Raw genomic sequence first — 16,895 nt, forward strand, 5'->3', positions numbered from 1 at the left:
ATTGTTTTCTGTCTGAAATTCCACAGTTCCAGCACTCAGAGAGAACAGCCTTAACAACCTTCTTGGCATGCATAGCAATTTTAAGATGTGTGAATCCTAAGGCAACTTCCCCTTCATGTGATTATCTGATTTTCACATTCATATTCCTGGGTAGCTGTACTATTTTTAGCACTAGTCCTAATTAATGGTCCCAATTTCCCCTGTATGCAAAATAACTCTGCTCAGATACTGTGGTGTAATGTTTGATGGACCTGAACAGAAACCCTAAACATAATGTCAAGCCAAAACAAAAGCTGCCCTTTTACTCCTGCTTGTCTTAGCAGCAAAGGGTGGGGAGCAAGGGAAGGAATAAGGACTGCCAATTTCTACCACCTACTGATCAGCCCTTGAAAGCCTCTCACTGGAAACATGCTCAAGCAGCCAGAGAAGACAAAGGGTCCCTCAACTACAGCACCTTATGAAAATCCATTCAAATTAAATCCCAGAGTCTTAACTGAAAACTTTGAGCCTAAATTACAGCAATTCCTTGGTGCAGAATTTAAGCAAAGGCCAAGAAGTTGGCCTTTTCTCCTTTAAATTTCCAAAAATATTCAAATATTTGTGAAAGATAAGTGATCTGTCCAAGTACTACAATACCTACAACTGCAAGCTAGTGAGGGTAACATCTCCTGACTTCAAGTCAAAGTAACATCATTAAGGGTAATTCATTAACAACACTGATTGATGGAAAGCGGCAAAGAATTACAACATTTTACTACAAATCGCAGCCGCTTTGTATAGCATAATAGAAAAATATCTCTGGCCCACGGAAAACTACCAAATGAAATTAAAAACAGGAAAGGAACTAAATTCGAGCCTCACTGTGAGTAGCTGTAGGGGATTAGTCCTGGTCTTCTTTTACAAATACGTAAGAGAGACAGAGGTACCTCACCAAACAGTCAATTCTTCACACTCTATACCTGCCCCTTTCTGGATTTTGGTTTTGTCATGGCTGCAAGACTGAAATGAAACTGAACTTGAACACAGTTGCTTCTTGATTTTTTTCCCCTGCAAGACCTCTTTCTGTATTATAGAAAATGTAAAATACTTTTTACTTCTACAGTGAAGCTAGCAGGCTTCATCTGCTCTGGCTGTACAGCCGTTACGGGGAGGTATCCAGAACCTGCCAAGCTGTTATGATGAAGGGAGCTTCTGAGGCTCTTAGGTTCCCATGGGAGGTTTCAAAGATATATTATTTTGTGGTTTATATTTACAGTATGTTTCTTAAGATACAAGAAAATTCTCCTTTCTAGATCATCTAGATGTTTAACTACCTGAGAGAAACAAGTAATTGCTATAAACTACTGTGAAACCACAGAAAAGATTAATGTGATCCACGAAGACAGAATTTTTCATAGCCCAAAGAGGATGGAAACTGTTCTATTAGTAGCTGAACTAATTTCCTCTTTCACAAAAAATGGGAGCTATCCTAACTGACCTGAAAAATACTCCCAGCAAATCCTGCTCCAGCAAGGGCCAGAATTAGGAGTGAATGACTGCTATGGAATGCAGTGCATAAAAATCCCTCTATCTTCTGCAAGGATCTTGCCTGGCTGAACAGGAAAACTCCTGCATACATCTTTGAAACACTAACACCTCAGCAGCTCTTAGAAAAAGGCAGGTTTTGGATATCAAACCCCTTCCAGGGTTTAACAGAGAGAAATCACAAAGCACAGTGGGACTTAACACTGCCTGAAAGAACACTACCAGCAGCAAGTTTCCTGTGGATTGCAACTCCTCCCTTCCCAGTGCCCCCAAACAATACAGATTAGGGAGAAGGTTGGTACGGGATGGAAAAGGAAAGCCTTCTGGGTTACAGCATTGATTTACCATGAATTACAGGGAGCAAATGATCCAGATTTCTGATAACATGATAGCATAAGCATCACCTGGACACCTTAAAAAAGAAATAAATCACATGACAAGATGCTGCTTGATTCTTAGCCCATCATTCTCTCAGGAGTAATGAATGTTAGTGCTGTTTCAGCAATGCTTTATACATATATATATATATAAATTGAGAGGCTGCTTGTGATTATATACATGCACACTACCTTTTTATTGAAAAGTGACTGGTTAAAAGAAAAACAGGCTGCCTTAAGAAAGATACTGGGAGGGAAGGCAACAACTTTACTTCCTAAAGAAGAGAAGAGTTAACCTCTCCTTCACTCCCATCAATCTTGACTTACCATACATCTGGACTGAAACTGTTCCTCAAGAAAGACCATTTAGAGCAAAAGTCTCAGCATGTGAAGAAGGCAGACTGAAGGGTAGGAGTTAAAAAGCAGAGGTGAGGATAAGTGTCTCAGTCACTTGGCAAAGCTAATCTCTCTGAATCATCTTCAGGTAGCCAGCTCTAATTGTTTTTCCCTAGTGCTGCCTCTAAGTCAGCTACAGAGAGGGTAAGAAGGGAAGAACATGTACTTGGATGGATCTTTTATTTCCTGTTACCAGCCAGAATTACGTATTTTCGTTTTCATGGCAGACAGAGGTAGAGCTCTTGCCTCCTTTTAAGTGTCAATACAAACAATACAAATAATTGCTCCCTTTCAAGACTCATTAAAACCAGGGAAAGAAGTCAAGATTTGGTCAGTAATAACACACCATCTTCTTAAATCAGCAACCTAACATACTTCTATCTAGGTAAGACCAGCTCTTAACTCAGGAATGACTATGCAAAATTAAAAGGGCTGGAGGGCTGACAGCACCCAAGGTTAATGTCCAGAGAACTGAGTCTAAGCAGCTCTTACAGAAGAATCACATATTACCAACTTTATCACAACCCAACTGCTCTGACCAGTAAGCTAAGGCTGACTCCTCTTAAATCTCTTTCAGGATTTAATGGCATTTGTCTAGAAAAGATTTTTATCTACAGACAAAATAGTTTCTGGCTAAAATACTCATCCAGGCTCTTACTTCTCATTACCCTGGTATTAGCTAATGATAGCTCACCCCACCCCCTGCATTCAGACCATTTTCCCACACCACACCTTCACTCTACCAAATTAAATCCACCTCATCATTCTCAGACTTTAGAAGTCCATCAAGACACCAAACCCCACCTCCAAATTAGCTGATATTATCAGCCTAATACCACCAGTATAATTAGATTTTTAAACAGAACCTCTTCCAATATTGTTTCATACAATATCAATATTCATATACCATCCATATGCCTCGGTAACACAACTCTTCATCCAGTTTCAGAGCACTCGAATTGTCCTTTCCCTGATGAAAACCCCACTTAACAGCTGATCAATGCTGTGTGTTCCCTCATGCTCTTCAACAACTGTCACTTCATTTGGATTGAAAGCTTTCTGTGGTGGGAACTTGCATTCTTTTGGGGAGGGAGGATGGATGTTCTGTACAGCCCTGACTCCTCGGCAACAAGCACATGACAAATGATGCTGACAGACAATAACACAGATCCACAGATTACATTTATGAAGCAAAGTACTATTTAAAACAAAAGTACTTAAGTGCTCTTGTACTCCTTGCTCAACAGTAGAGCTGAATCTACAGGAAAATATCCACTTTTCCAGAACTTTAAAGACTGCTGAGATCTGCCAAGTTCTGAGAGTCAAAAACTCAGAAAATAGTAAGTGGAGCACCCAAAATGGAAAAATTACCACATCTGTCCTAAAAAAATAGGGAAGGAAAAAAAAATGCACAGTGCATTTTTTCCACATGCTAGAACACTAAGACAAGTCCTTTACAGAGCAAGATAATTTGTTGCCCTGCAGACGCTGGTACATGTGAGCCGAGCTCTGTGCCCACGCAGGCCCCTTACAGCATGTGTATGCAGCTCAAAAGGACAGCTCTCAGGCCGTGGTGAAGGCTTCCCTGACTACCCTCCTTCCATACACACTTACCTCCTGGATGGCAGGCAGTCAAGAGACAGCTTGTCTGAGCATGCTTGATGGTACATGAAAGTCTCCAAATGCCATGGTATGTTACTGGCATCTGGGGGCAAGCCTTGCATTTTACTAGAGGGTACTGTGTGAATCCTGTTTTTAGAAAAGCCCAAAGGCACCCTTCAAAACACAGCCCTGACATATCCAAAGTTCTGCGTGGGCAGATGGAAAGTCTTTGTCTCTCCATCTGTAGGCTCAAGGCTTAGCAGATCAAATCTATGATCAGTTGCTGCCTCTGTGCTCTCCACTGCCTACCGTGTCAGTGTTTCATAACTACTTGTTTCAGTGGGAATACTGCTGGCTGCTTAAAAATTTAAGCAGACCAATTAAGGCTACATTAGAGCATATTTGGCACATGCAATAACAATTGCTCTATTCTAAAAAGCAATTGAGTAAAAATAGCATCTTCTTACTCATCTGCCCTGCTCTGTGTGCATCACAGTCATATGCCACCTTCTGCTATTTGGAGACAAAAAGCAGGCACAGGAGATACCCATCAAACTTCTAATAATCCTTAGAAAACTTTCATATGTCAAATATTGACAAGCATGCAAGCTCCATTTTATGTATTCATGCCACAAATTTAGCTGCATAATACTATGAGGTAGATCAATATAATTCACCTGCTTCTCCCACCATGAAATGCCACAATCTTGAAAGACACAAGTTAGTCTGTACAGCTGGAACACTAACAAACTCAGTCAGTTATAGTAGGGATCTTATAAAAAGATTCAAATATCTTTTCAGCCATCTGAAGTCTTCATGAAGATTTAACAGGTATTTCCAGGAAAGTAGATCCTGCAAGACCTTTGGACAGCAGCCCTCACTAAACCTGTTCCTTCCATCTCTGCCCGTATCTTGGTCAAAGAGAAATCAAATCTCCAATCACATTAAATTCTGCAGTCAGACTTCTAAAAACTTCCAGATGTTGCATTTCAATGCCAAGTAGTCAAACAGAATCCCTAGGTCTTCTTGCTTGCTATCATTCACAACCCGCTTTACCTGGGTTGGTCAGATTCAGGAAGACATTCGCATTGAAAGCACTGAGATCTCACCCCAGACTGAGGTGGCTGCTCACACTGACCAAACAAGCAAAACAAATCCACACTGCAAAGCCCTTCCCATATTTCCAGAAGCTTGTACTTCAGTAGTAACTCTCAATATCCCTAGAAAACAATGGGATTATTTCAAAGATCATGTCTAACCTGAGCAATTGTTACCACTTCTACAATACTAAAACAATAATAAAAACAGCTAATAAAGACAACCTTAATTTGCACCATAAAATTTAATATTTTGATTACTTTATCTGGTAGAAAGTTCTTCCATACTAATCAGTTCCTGTAACTACTATGGATGGTCCATCTGCTTCATCAATTAGTTTCTTGAGAAACTTTTGCCTGTAGAAGTTACTTCTCCATTCAGTCCTATCTCCTCTAAATCAGCACAGTTTCCCCAAGCCATCACTTTAGACCAACTGAAACAACAGTTAAAATCTCACACGAACCCAACCTGCTGCTTATGTGGCCCCCTAGTAAATACTGCTGGCAAGCTGCTCAGGAAGTAGTTTCAAGATTTTGCCCACTTTGTTTCTCAAAACTGCCTACCTATGAGCCACTAAATCAGAAGCTTTCTCACAGAGCATAAGAGCCCATAACATCAGTCAGGACATTTTTTACTTCAGTACAGATAACATGGATTTACCAGAAACCTCCTCTAAGGCTGAAGTCCCAAAGTACTTAGCTGAACTAATATCTGTGTTTAACTATCTGCTTCTGTTGGTCAGCATAAAAAATCAGCATTAAGCAATGACAAATAGGCAGTGCCGAAAGCCAGGCCAGCACTGAGCTGTGGGGTGCTTTTCAAACTGCTGCTACTGATGAGCTGTACCTGTTGAGTTCAAAGTTCATACATAAGCATCAAGGCTTGGCAGACACAGCAGCACACTGCTGTACCATAAGGTCCCTCTGGAGAGTTGCTTGTCTTTCTAGCCTGTGTTTATCATGACTAATAATCATCTACTAGATTAATCAAATTAACAAATTTTAAACTTCTTACAACATATGAATTTTACAATCAAAGAGTTTGTCCAAGCAGTGGGACATGCCCTCCAGCTGGAAGTTATCTTGAAGGGCAAGAGAAGAGAGAGCTCTGAAGCAAGGAATTGGACACTGAATCAGGTCAAGATGGGCAAAGACAGCACAGCAGAGAGGAGACCGGTGTAGAAAGATTAGAAAGGCAGAAGGGGATAAAGCATTCAGAAGAGGGGTGTTCATTTTAGTTTGTAAATTACAAAGCTTTTGCCTTTTTTACCCCTTTCGAATTGTCATCAGCAAGACAAAATTTGAAGTAACTCATGCAGCTATCTCTGAGCCTCTCTAGATGGTAAGTGGGTAGTCATCCCACAGCACCTAGCCCATTAGTACTACAAGCCATTTCCTCTCTCCAGAAACAACGAAAAAGGTGCTCAAAACTAAAGCCAAATACAAACACAGAAGGAGAAAAAGCACAAGACAATCTACTGCACTTCACATACATTTCTTAACACACAGCTATAAGAGGCAGCTGATGGCAGGGAGCCATGTATAGCATCAGAAACGTATCAAGAAAACAGAGTAACTAGGAGTTTCATCTGGAATCAAACTAAACTTTGGTGAAGGCAAGCCTTGAGTGTATAGAGAGAAGAAAGACATCTTAGTTGTCGACAGAACAGAAACACTAACCCCAGAACAAGAAATCCTTTTCTTATATGGGTTAAGTTTGCCTTTTAAGACCCTCATCCCACCAGGATACTTATGCACTTATGTTTACTCAGCTAAGAAATTTACTTGTGTATTTTTGACAATTTTCCTACAGGAAACCACTTATTTTATGTATGGAAATATCCACTTGCCATCCCTTAGCTCATAGACTTTAACAAATGCTGTAAACATAAAAGACAGTTTCTGTTACACCTGCTCTTCAGGAGGCAGACTGCACATTTTCACTAGATAGACTTTGGAGCCTCAACAATGCAAGTTCTGCCTTTGTAACAGCAACAGGATTTCAAGATAAAAAGCAGGCACAATGACTGGACAGCCAAATTATTTCTCATTCCATTTTAATAAAAGTACAGTTGGTACAAGCATCTCTTGAACTCACATTGGCAATAGAGAGCCTTGCTGAAAAATGGACCGATTCAGGGAGACAGAGGAGAACACTGGCAAAGAAGGGAACTAGTGAGCTATGCAATTAGCTCAGAGCAAAACGCATCTTAGTGAACAAAGTAATAATGGTCAGTAACATGCATCATTTGTATATAGGAACATAATTTGAGCAATAAATTACAGAACAAAATAGTAATTTGTTTTGCAAACTGATTTCACCCTCTGTTAGCAAGGAGGCTAGTGTGACCATCTACACAGCTTCCCCTGAGAAGTGAAATAACTCTGGATTTCTAGTTTGTGAGATGCACAGACTTGCAATCTAAGAGGGTGCTACAGGAAATAACTGTAAGTATGAAAAACAACAACAAAAAAATCAATGGGTAGATAGACAGTAACAGACCTAAAATAACTGCTCTCTCTGAAGGAAAAGTATCCACCATATATTGCAACTGCCAGTCGTCAACTGACTTGGGCAAACTACAGAGCAGGTACCACTGTTTGCCCTCTGAGGATTTTACAGAGAATATGGACAGGCAGCAGAAAAGATAAAGAACACACCTGGGTAAGAAATAAGTCTTCATTAGTTCCACTATTTCTCGAAAAAACTTGTCTTGCAATTAGGAGATCGTCTACTGCAAATTATATTTCTAAAAATGCCTCCACATCCTAATAATTGCTCTACTATTCAATTCTATAATCAGCAAGCCTCACAGCAGAAACCTTTTCTAAACACCAGTAAGCCTATCCAGCATATAGAGAATGGGTCAGACACACACAGGTTAAGTCTTTATTACAGCATCAGAGGTGCACTGTTCCAGACACATATCACAGATCTCTGCCTTCTCCCTAAACATGGAAGCTGGTGTCTGCTGAACATGTGGCACAGAACTGGCTGCAATTCAGCTGTGGATCTACGCTTTATTTCTTGTCCCATGAATGATGCAAAAAATCATCAAAAAGCAAAGGAAAATATATGCATTCTCACTAGCACAACTAGTTTGTAATCTGCCAGTTGACTTCTGTTTATAGTCCTGGCTTTCCCTCAACTGCCTAAAAGTTACCTCCTTTATCACTGTTCAAGGCTATCCCTTCCCTTATCATCCAACTGAAGAGCCTGGAAATGCCTTCTTTCCTTCCCCCAGTAAAATTCTTTACCTCCTACTGCTTACTCATACCACTGGATCCTACTCATTCTAGTACCCCAGCTGATTTGTGTAGCAACAAACTGCTAGCTGAGAGCATCCAATTATTTTCCTAAAGGAAAATCCAAGAGAAAGCTTCTATTTACACACATTACAATTCTTCTTTATGTTTCTGAAACAGCATTATTAAAAAGTCTCTTTCTTGCATCTACTAGGCTACTTGCAGAGAAGCAAACTCAACTAAAATCCCACTAGGGGGGAGGGGGAAGCAAGCCACAAAATCAGGGCAGAGGAGAGCAAATGAGTGAGGGAACGAAGTAATGACTTGAATGTCCAGCTGAAGAGTATGTGCTAGCAAGGTTCCACATTACATAGAGACCCTTTTCCTGTTCAGTCACATATTCCCTGCAAACATTATTAGATCTTGTAATTGAATGCAGAGTTGACTTCTGCCCAGGTTCAGTCCAAGTTCAGAAGCCTCTGAGGCTGAGATCTGTGGATCTAATTTGCTCCAGGGTCTCCTGTAGGTTTTTGTCGGGCCATTTTCCACCACATTTATGCAGGTCAGTACAATAGTTTCCAACCCTACCTGCTGTGGGGAATTGGTATTTTCCAGGATGGCACTTCTACTGCTGCAGCCTAATGCAGAGCTTCCCCCCAAATCCCATTGACTCGACATAGCAGACAGCTCCTCCTACACAACAGTATCAGTTCTTATATGTTGAGAAAAAGAAAACTTTATATGTTACACATCACAACCCTTCTTGTTAACATTCTCCATCTCCTCTCTGTGTTTCTGGGTTGTCCTGGCCAAATTCTCCTCTCAGTTATTTGATGCAAGTCAAGATCTTGAGGTGAATGGAACTGTTGCGGAAGCAGACAAGATGAACTAGACTTTGTCATCAGTGATCAGGCTAGGTCAGACTAAAAGTCTAGCCCTTTATGCCACTGCTTAAAGAAACTATGAAACAGCAGGACACACATGAATTGATCCTTCCTTAGCAGGTTAGGAATTACCCACAGTTGAAAGCTGCACCTAGGGAACTCTGTGTTACATGAAAAGCTATTTCCTTTTTTTTATTTTAAGCACAAAACCCTACAGCTTCCTTGCTCTGCCTTGTGACCTAGTTCCCTTCTCACCTTCTCCAAATCTTTCATTCCAATCTAAGGATTCTCTCCATGGCCATCTCTCAAAGAAACAAAATCTTTGTACCTGCCCTCAAAGAACCTGCCATGTCCCTGACCAGCCGACTGCCCTTTTTGTGTTCTTTCCAGTCCTGTCCCTTTTTTGGGGAGTGGCAAGCAAAGCTGCAGGAAGCCTTCAAAATACAAGAGCAATATGTAATGATAGAAACAAAGATCTTCCATGCCTTGTTCTGAGCTCTTCCTCATAGCTCCTGAAATCCAGTTTGCTATTTTGATCACCACCAACCAGACAGGTTCAAAAGACTTGACAATTACTCCATTTTCTAGCTCTTTTCTCCACCTTTGCCTTTGGCACCTTCCAGAGCTACTCTTTCCACATTCTCTGCATGCTTTGAGCAAATAATTTAGAGGTGAGTTGTTCAACTGTCAATCTGCAAGTGTAAATACCTGTATCCATTCAAAGACCACAGCTTCCATAAGAAATAACCCACATTAGTATTGCTCAGTCCCAACATCAGAGTCCTTGCCTCAGAAATCAGAATTTGGACAAAAAGAGATATGACAGGGCACAAGAGGGTAAAGCTTCCTCTGCCAGAACAGCAGATGAAGTTGGCACCAGAAGCAGACCCAGTATCCCTAACAAACCTGGAAACTCAATAATCAGTGCACTGAGCAGTAGCCCTCAAACTACCTGTGCAAACTAGCTGTAGCACTTTCAGAATCCACTGAGCAAAACAGCAACTTACGGTGCTATCCAGATGCCTAGGTCTGCACTAACTAGCAAGCCTGCTCAGATGATGCTTTGGACAGAAACCTCTCCAGGACTATCAGCTGAACAACTTGCACCAATCTGCAACTCTTACACCACCTGGCTACAGTACCTTACTTTGAGCTTCTCAAGGCTCCTCTCCTGCCATAACCCTCATGACACAGCAACACTGGGAAGCACAAGACACCTGCTCCAAACAGCTTGACCTGGCCTCATACACTGAGCTGTAAATGAGAGGAACAAAGCTACACAACCTGTTGGATGTTACTGCCCCATGCTTGAATAACTCAGGAAAAAACTAACACAAACACAACAGAAACTTCTCATGGAGAATTCTGTTTCATAATTTCCGTTTAAGCAGTAAACTTGGGATCTTCCAATGTCACTACAGGCTTTGTCAGTACTTTCTACTACTATGTTAGGAAGTGCATCTAACGTCCAATTCTTGTCATTTGCTCAGTAGCCCTCTCTTCTTGGTGGAGAAAGCGTACGAATGTTCAAAGCACCATTCCTTCCCTTTGCCCATACATTATCAACACCTGATAAGTTTTATCCTTATGATAAGATTTGATTGCATTGAAATAACCAATTTATATTAATTAATTTATATTTATCTATTTATATAATTAATTAATTTATTTATATTAATCAATGTCCTCCTTCAGCTTCTGAGTGTTTCAAGTATTTTAAAGGCTAAGGCCAAACACTCATGGAATTCTATCTAAATTGGTTGTCCTGGAAGCACTTCTGTGTTTCTAGGTACACTCTTATCCTACAAACAAATTTTGTCTAAGGGAAATACAGTATGGTCTTGGTACATCACCACATCTTGATTATTGCCTAGTATGGGTCCATTTCTAAAAGCAGGAAGGTAAAATGGCCACATAACCTGCAATTACATCCACTTCTCACTCAGACTTAAGTACAGTGACATTCTTTGTTGCCGTATCTTCATTCTGGGGTCTCCAGTTCCCACAGTGGAATGCATCTTCTGAACTTCAGCTCTCAGTCCCCATATAAAATGCCTGAGGAGCATAGTGCACCTGTTCACAGTGAGAACCCACAGTCCAAAGCAGACTCCTGGCCTTAGACAGCTACATCATTCCTTTGGAGAGGGATCATTGACTACCTATCTTGTTAAAGACAGATGCAATGAACTGTGACTTTTTCAAATGTAGAAACCTAGACAGAAAAGCTCTAAGCAGCAGTTCAAAGCAGAGGAGCACACACTGTCACCAAGCTGTATGCACACTGGGGGGCCAGGTGGGGGTGGGAGGGTGCTGGTGGTGTTAAGAAGGGAAGACCCACCTTCTGAAGTTGTGCTGTTGCTGAGCAAGAAAGAAGGGTATAGATGTTGCAGCCCAACAAGAAGACTGCCATATGAATGTAGATGGAAGACCCGTGTCCTAGCCTATAACCCCATAACTGCTGATGTATTTTTTGCACTAAATGGTTACTAAATGATATCCAGAATTGGTATCAAGACCAAAGGGTAGTGCTCAGGTCTTATTACTCTCTGTCCACCACTGGTCTTATCTGTCTCCTCTGCTATGACCCAATGTGACAGTTTCAACTGGAGAGGTAGATGCGTATCTCAGCCGTGCTTCTAACTGGTAGCTTCTTCTGAGCCACGTGTTTGAGTCCCTCAAGCTAAGGAGGGGATAGAAACTACTGAAGTAAACAAGAGTATTGATGGAAGCACATGCTATTTTCAATGCCAAGCTTTATTACTTCTTTGCTCCAATGGCAACTGAGTGTGCTGAAAACCCAACTATTAGATCACGTTCCAGAGGATCGCTTTGATAGAAACTGGTTACAAGGTGCAAATAACTTCAGTTTTGTGTCAGCTCACTTTCATGCCACACCCCAGAATGCTCTAACCTCCTTTGAGTCTCTAGCCCCTTGAGGACTTCCAAGGAGTAAGGCCAGAGTCATTGACATTTTATGTCAGCAAGTCTCCACTCCTTAGTAAGAAATATTCTCTGGTAGGTAGATCCAGGGTCTCAATAACATGATCCCACTACAGAACAGCTACAAGATGGTAGTTTACAGAAACTTCAGGAAGAGTCCAGCAACAAGCATATGTATACACTTTCCAAAGCCTATACACAGCAGGAAAGGTGTCAGACCAAACTTCATAAAAAACTTAATATGAAAGAACTCTGTGATATAATCAGCACTTTTTTTTTTTTTTTGCTCAGGAATCTCAAAGACACCACAGGTCAGACCTGCAGGAAATCCAACAGAACTGTGAGGGATTACCTGCGTGAATACATTATCTGATGGGTGCTGTCAGTCTCTCACTTGTCTCTGCAATAAACTCAGGGGAGGGAGGAAGAAATCACCATCTCTCTCTTCCCCTTTACCTCTGCTGCACAAGAGCAAAAAAAACCAACAAAAACTGAGAACCGTGTTGCAGAGATCAAAAGCCTTTTTCTACTGGCTCTGACCTAGTTCTTTCATTCTTACTAGAGGGAATAAAACCACTTAAAGGAACACTGTCAAAACTGTTAGGTCTAAAAATAGACTTACCTTGGCAATGCTCCCATCTAGATGGGCTCATATTAAAAAGTACAAATTCACTTTTCCCATATACACACCAATCCTTTCATCTATCAGGAAGCTGGTGCTCCACTGCCCAAAGGACCTCCCAGACCACATAATGTCTTTTGGGACATTCAGGTACGTATTATGTATAACTGGCAAGGAATTGTGGCATCCTCCAAATTTCTGTTTCATACTTGCAAATCCATCAATGTCAGCTATCCCAATTAAAAAGTTAGGATATTTGCTTTAAGTAAACCACTGGACATTTGTTGCCGTAACTCCAGCACTCCATACTAAGACAGCATTAAAATAATTAAATATGAGGAGGTTTGAATAGTTTGTTGGATAAAATGAAATTAGAGGTTTTCAGAGATTTTCCACAAACTAGAAGTTACAAAATATTTTCACTTGAGCCTCACAGAGCATTTCTGAAAGGAGAAACAAAGAGTCCTGGTTTCATGGCTGAGGCAGTTTCCACTGAACAATAGCCATGGTGGAGCTGGTAGGGCAGCAGATGTTGGCTCCAGCTAGGAACTCCCATGGTCCAGGATCCATGGTTCCCCTGTGCCCCAGGGACCTCTCTACTCCCTGCCAGTTACATCCCAGAGCCAGCCACTTGCAAGTCTGCACAAGAAGCCAGTTGGCCCAACTGTCCAGAAGCCTTGCTACATCCTATAAAAAGGTCTGAAGACCCAAGAAGCCCATCCTAGCCAAGCTCCCAGCCGACTACTGCAGAGACTGGAAGGACAGACAACCTCAGCTTAAATCAGGTTTTCAGGGCTTTCCTAATTTCCAGGCTTCCAGAGCTGATGTACTGCAGGTTATGCTCTTGAGATCCCAAGCAGCAAACCAGAAAAATGTTTTCCCAATGAAAACAAATAATTCAAACAACTACAAAAATAATAAAAAAGCAGTCTATGCTTCCCGAGTCCAGGACATTTGGAGTTCAGCAAATTTGCATTTTTCTACAAAACTATCAATTTAGAAGATTCAGCGACAGCTTTACTTTTTGACTTGAGTAGGACCTGCACACTGTGGTGATCAGGGCCATGAGGGACAACTAACAACTTAGCTTCCCAAACAGAAGCTGTAATGCCACATTACCTGCCAAAAGTCGCAGTTCATGACAAGAATATGGCTCACATCCAGGGCTCCTCTGCTGCAGAAGATGCATTAAGATAAAAGCATGTTCTTAAGCACAGTCACACAAAGAAACGTGGTTTCAGCAGAAAATGAGGGACAAGAAAAGGCCTTAAATGTGCATACACTACGTTCACACACAGTAGTCACAGCTGCCTGGATACTTGTGCTGAAGAAGCAGTTATCTTGCTGTGCTACTACAAGGGTAACAGAGGCAGAAAGTTGAGGGCAAAAAAAACAAAATGGGAGGAAAGCAGAACACACAGACAAGAAAGTCTGAGACACCATAGCAGGGATGCATTCTAAGGGGAGGAAATGGGAAGAAGGAGTTAAAGAAAAAAATCCCATCTCAGGAGAAGTGAAAGGCACTGCTTCCCAAAGCTTTAGCAGAGCCTTTCTTCATTAATATTTACAAAGCTTTTAGAGATTCTCAGATGGAAGGCACTGGAGATATGACAGGAATTATTACAGACCTGAAAAGACCTAGCAAACAGACTGCAAAGGACTTTCAAGTGAATAAAGGAGGATGACATTAAAGAGCACACTGAAATAGGGGTTGGCTGCTGGCATAAGAACCATCTGGTGCATGGCAGTCCATTTCATTTACTTATTCCTACCCACCACCAGACACACAAGCCTAGCTCATGTTGCTAAGTTTTTGTCAATAAGGAAGCAATGTTTTTATTCAGGACCACAACCTTCTTCTTTAGATCACTGCAGTTTTCAAAACTGCCTCAGGAAAGCACCCTGTGCATAAATCTGTTTGATGCAGGGAGAGGCTTACTGCTTCTGATGGACAACTCTGGATGTCCACAGACACCTTCTGAGTTCTGGTGGTTTTGTTTACCTTTATTTGAATTTGTCTAGGAAGCTGGTTTTCAGGGATATCAAGCTGCCCAATGTCTTCAGTAAGCCTAAGGCTTTGCTGGACTATTATTTACTCTAGCATACTCAGCAAAAAGCAGCTTCAGCATGATTTTCAGCAATAAAGCAACTGGTCTCTGATGGAACTGTAAATCTCAGCATATCAGAGAAACAAAGCTCAAGGTGGTTCCAAGACGAGTATCCCAAAAAGCTCATCATACTCCAAATTAAGCATAGGAGAGGGGGTTAGATGGCTGATTTTCACACTGTGGACTTCTGAAACCTTCCCAAAGGCACAGAAGAAAGCAAGACAGAACTAAATCCTCATGATTCTCAATGTCTTACCCTAAAGCGCTAGAAAACCAATTGAATTTTGGAAGCAGACAGCAGGAAAAACGGATTTGCCTTTTCCCATACACCTAGTTGCATCTCTCCTCCAGCATCCCAAAAGCCCCAAGGAAAGAGAACAAGCAGCCAACGTCAAGACTGCCGCAGAAGCCCAGTATCTATTGGAAGATCTCAGCTCTTGGTAGGTACCACCTCTACTACCGGGTGGTTCCCCAGGAGCCGGCACCTCACAAACACCTGCCAGGTCGCGGCTCCCCGGGACCCGGGCACCTGGGCCCTGGGGCTTCTGATCAGGAGGGAAGAGGGGCCGAGCACACCCCGGCGCCGACAGCTCTGCGCCCACGCGGGAGGGCGGCCGGGGGCTGCTTGAGCCTCGTGGGTATCAATCACGGCCTCCGGGCACTTCGGGGATCTGGGCGGCACCGCGGGACGGCGGCGTCTCGGCTCCTGCGGGAGACCCGGCGGCGGGGCGGGGCGGAGCGGAGCAGAGGCCGGCCGGGCCGAGCGGGGCCAGCCGGGCGGGAGGCGGCACAGGTCCGCCGGCCCGGCCGCGAGGCGGCACCTCCGGGCCCGCCGGGAAGTTGCCGGACTGAAGCCTCCGGCCGCCGCAGGCTGCCCGGGCCGCCCCCGCCGCCTGCCCTGCCGCCGCCGGCCCCCACGGGTCGTACCCCACGGGTACGACCCCGCGACACCTGGCCCAGGGGGCGGGAGGCGGCCCGGGTGCCCCGGAGGCCAGGCGGGTGCCGCGGAGGGCAGAGCGGCCCCGCCGCCGCCTCAGGCCCCACCGGCGGGCACAGCCTCCCCCTCCCCGCAGAGAGCCGGGCCGGCCCCGCCGCGGCGCAGGTGAGTGCCCCGGGGGAGGGGACAGGGGAGGGACCCCGAGGGCGGCGGGCAGGGGGGAACGCGGCGCCCTTACCTTCCACCGCCATCCTCCCGGCCTCGCATAGTGCGGCGGCCCCGGCCCCGGCGGCTGCCCCGGCCGCCCCCCCCGCCCGCGCGCGGGCTCCGCTCATCTGCCGCCGCGGGAGCAACCTGCCGCGCGCCGCTGACAGCGGGCGGGGCCGCGCCCGCCGCGCGGCTCCCTGGGAAATGGAGTCCCGGCCGGCCCGCGGGCCTGGCCCGCCCGGGGAGCGGCGGCCCCGGGGGCTTCGGGCGGGACGCGGCGGCATCGGGCGCCCGCGAGCTGGCCTGCCGAGCCAGGAGGGCAGCGCGGGGGGCAGGCGGCGGTGTTGGTTGGGCTAGGGGAGGCCCGGAGGGACGGTGGGCACAGCGAGGTGCGGGCTGAGCGGGTAGCCCGGCAACGGAAAACGGCGTTTCGCAGGTGCAGGGGTTGGTGTGAGTCGTGGTGTTTCGGTCCCCGCGACTTCCAGCTCGGTGGCTGCAGGGGGTTGGCAGAGCGGGAGGTTTTCTGCGGGAAAGGAGAAAACCACGGGAAGGATCGGGAAGTTCCTGTCAGCACCTCACCCTGGAGCCAGGCCCTCCGTCTTTGTCCCTGCGCCAGCTTTATGTCGTCCGACTCTCACAGATAGTCCGGAACAGCCAGTAAATGAACACCGTGAGGGACGCAGGAGCTGAGCCTTTACTCCAACTCCTCACAAATCTTATGCCAGACAACCTGACACCCTCAAAATCTGTCCTAAAGGGTTTGCTGCCTGAAACAGAGCTGTAGGTTTGGATCCTTTTCAGTTTCATTTTGAGATAACAAAGTTTTTAAGATTTTCCTCCTTCAAAAATAGCTTTTTTTCTTGGTTTGTTTTGTTTTTTTTTTTGCTTTGAATGTATCAACAAATACTAACCTAACCAGGAAGATTCTACATGTTCCTTCACTCACCAAAGTTAT

The 16,895-nt window shown here is 44.2% G+C and overlaps 1 protein-coding gene across 5 annotated transcripts in view; it reads right to left on the reverse strand.

The window, feature by feature from the left end:
- The window catches only part of SAMD12 (sterile alpha motif domain containing 12), a 174,249-nt gene extending 158,149 nt beyond the window's left edge, over positions 1 to 16,100 (reverse strand). For 4 of the 5 annotated variants that reach the window (XM_051609797.1, XM_051609798.1, XM_051609795.1 and 1 more), the window contains exon 1: positions 15,972 to 16,067. In XM_051609797.1, coding sequence (XP_051465757.1) covers positions 15,972 to 15,984 — 13 coding nt within the window. In that variant the 5' untranslated portion in view covers positions 15,985 to 16,067. Of the gene's footprint in view, positions 1 to 15,971 lie in introns of all 5 variants that reach the window. The other variant, XM_051609799.1, reaches the window with a different exon arrangement.
- Between the last annotated feature and the right edge of the window lie 795 nt (positions 16,101 to 16,895).

Source organism: Apus apus, chromosome 2, assembly GCF_020740795.1.
Source record: "Apus apus isolate bApuApu2 chromosome 2, bApuApu2.pri.cur, whole genome shotgun sequence".
Classification (NCBI taxonomy): domain Eukaryota; kingdom Metazoa; phylum Chordata; class Aves; order Apodiformes; family Apodidae; genus Apus; species Apus apus.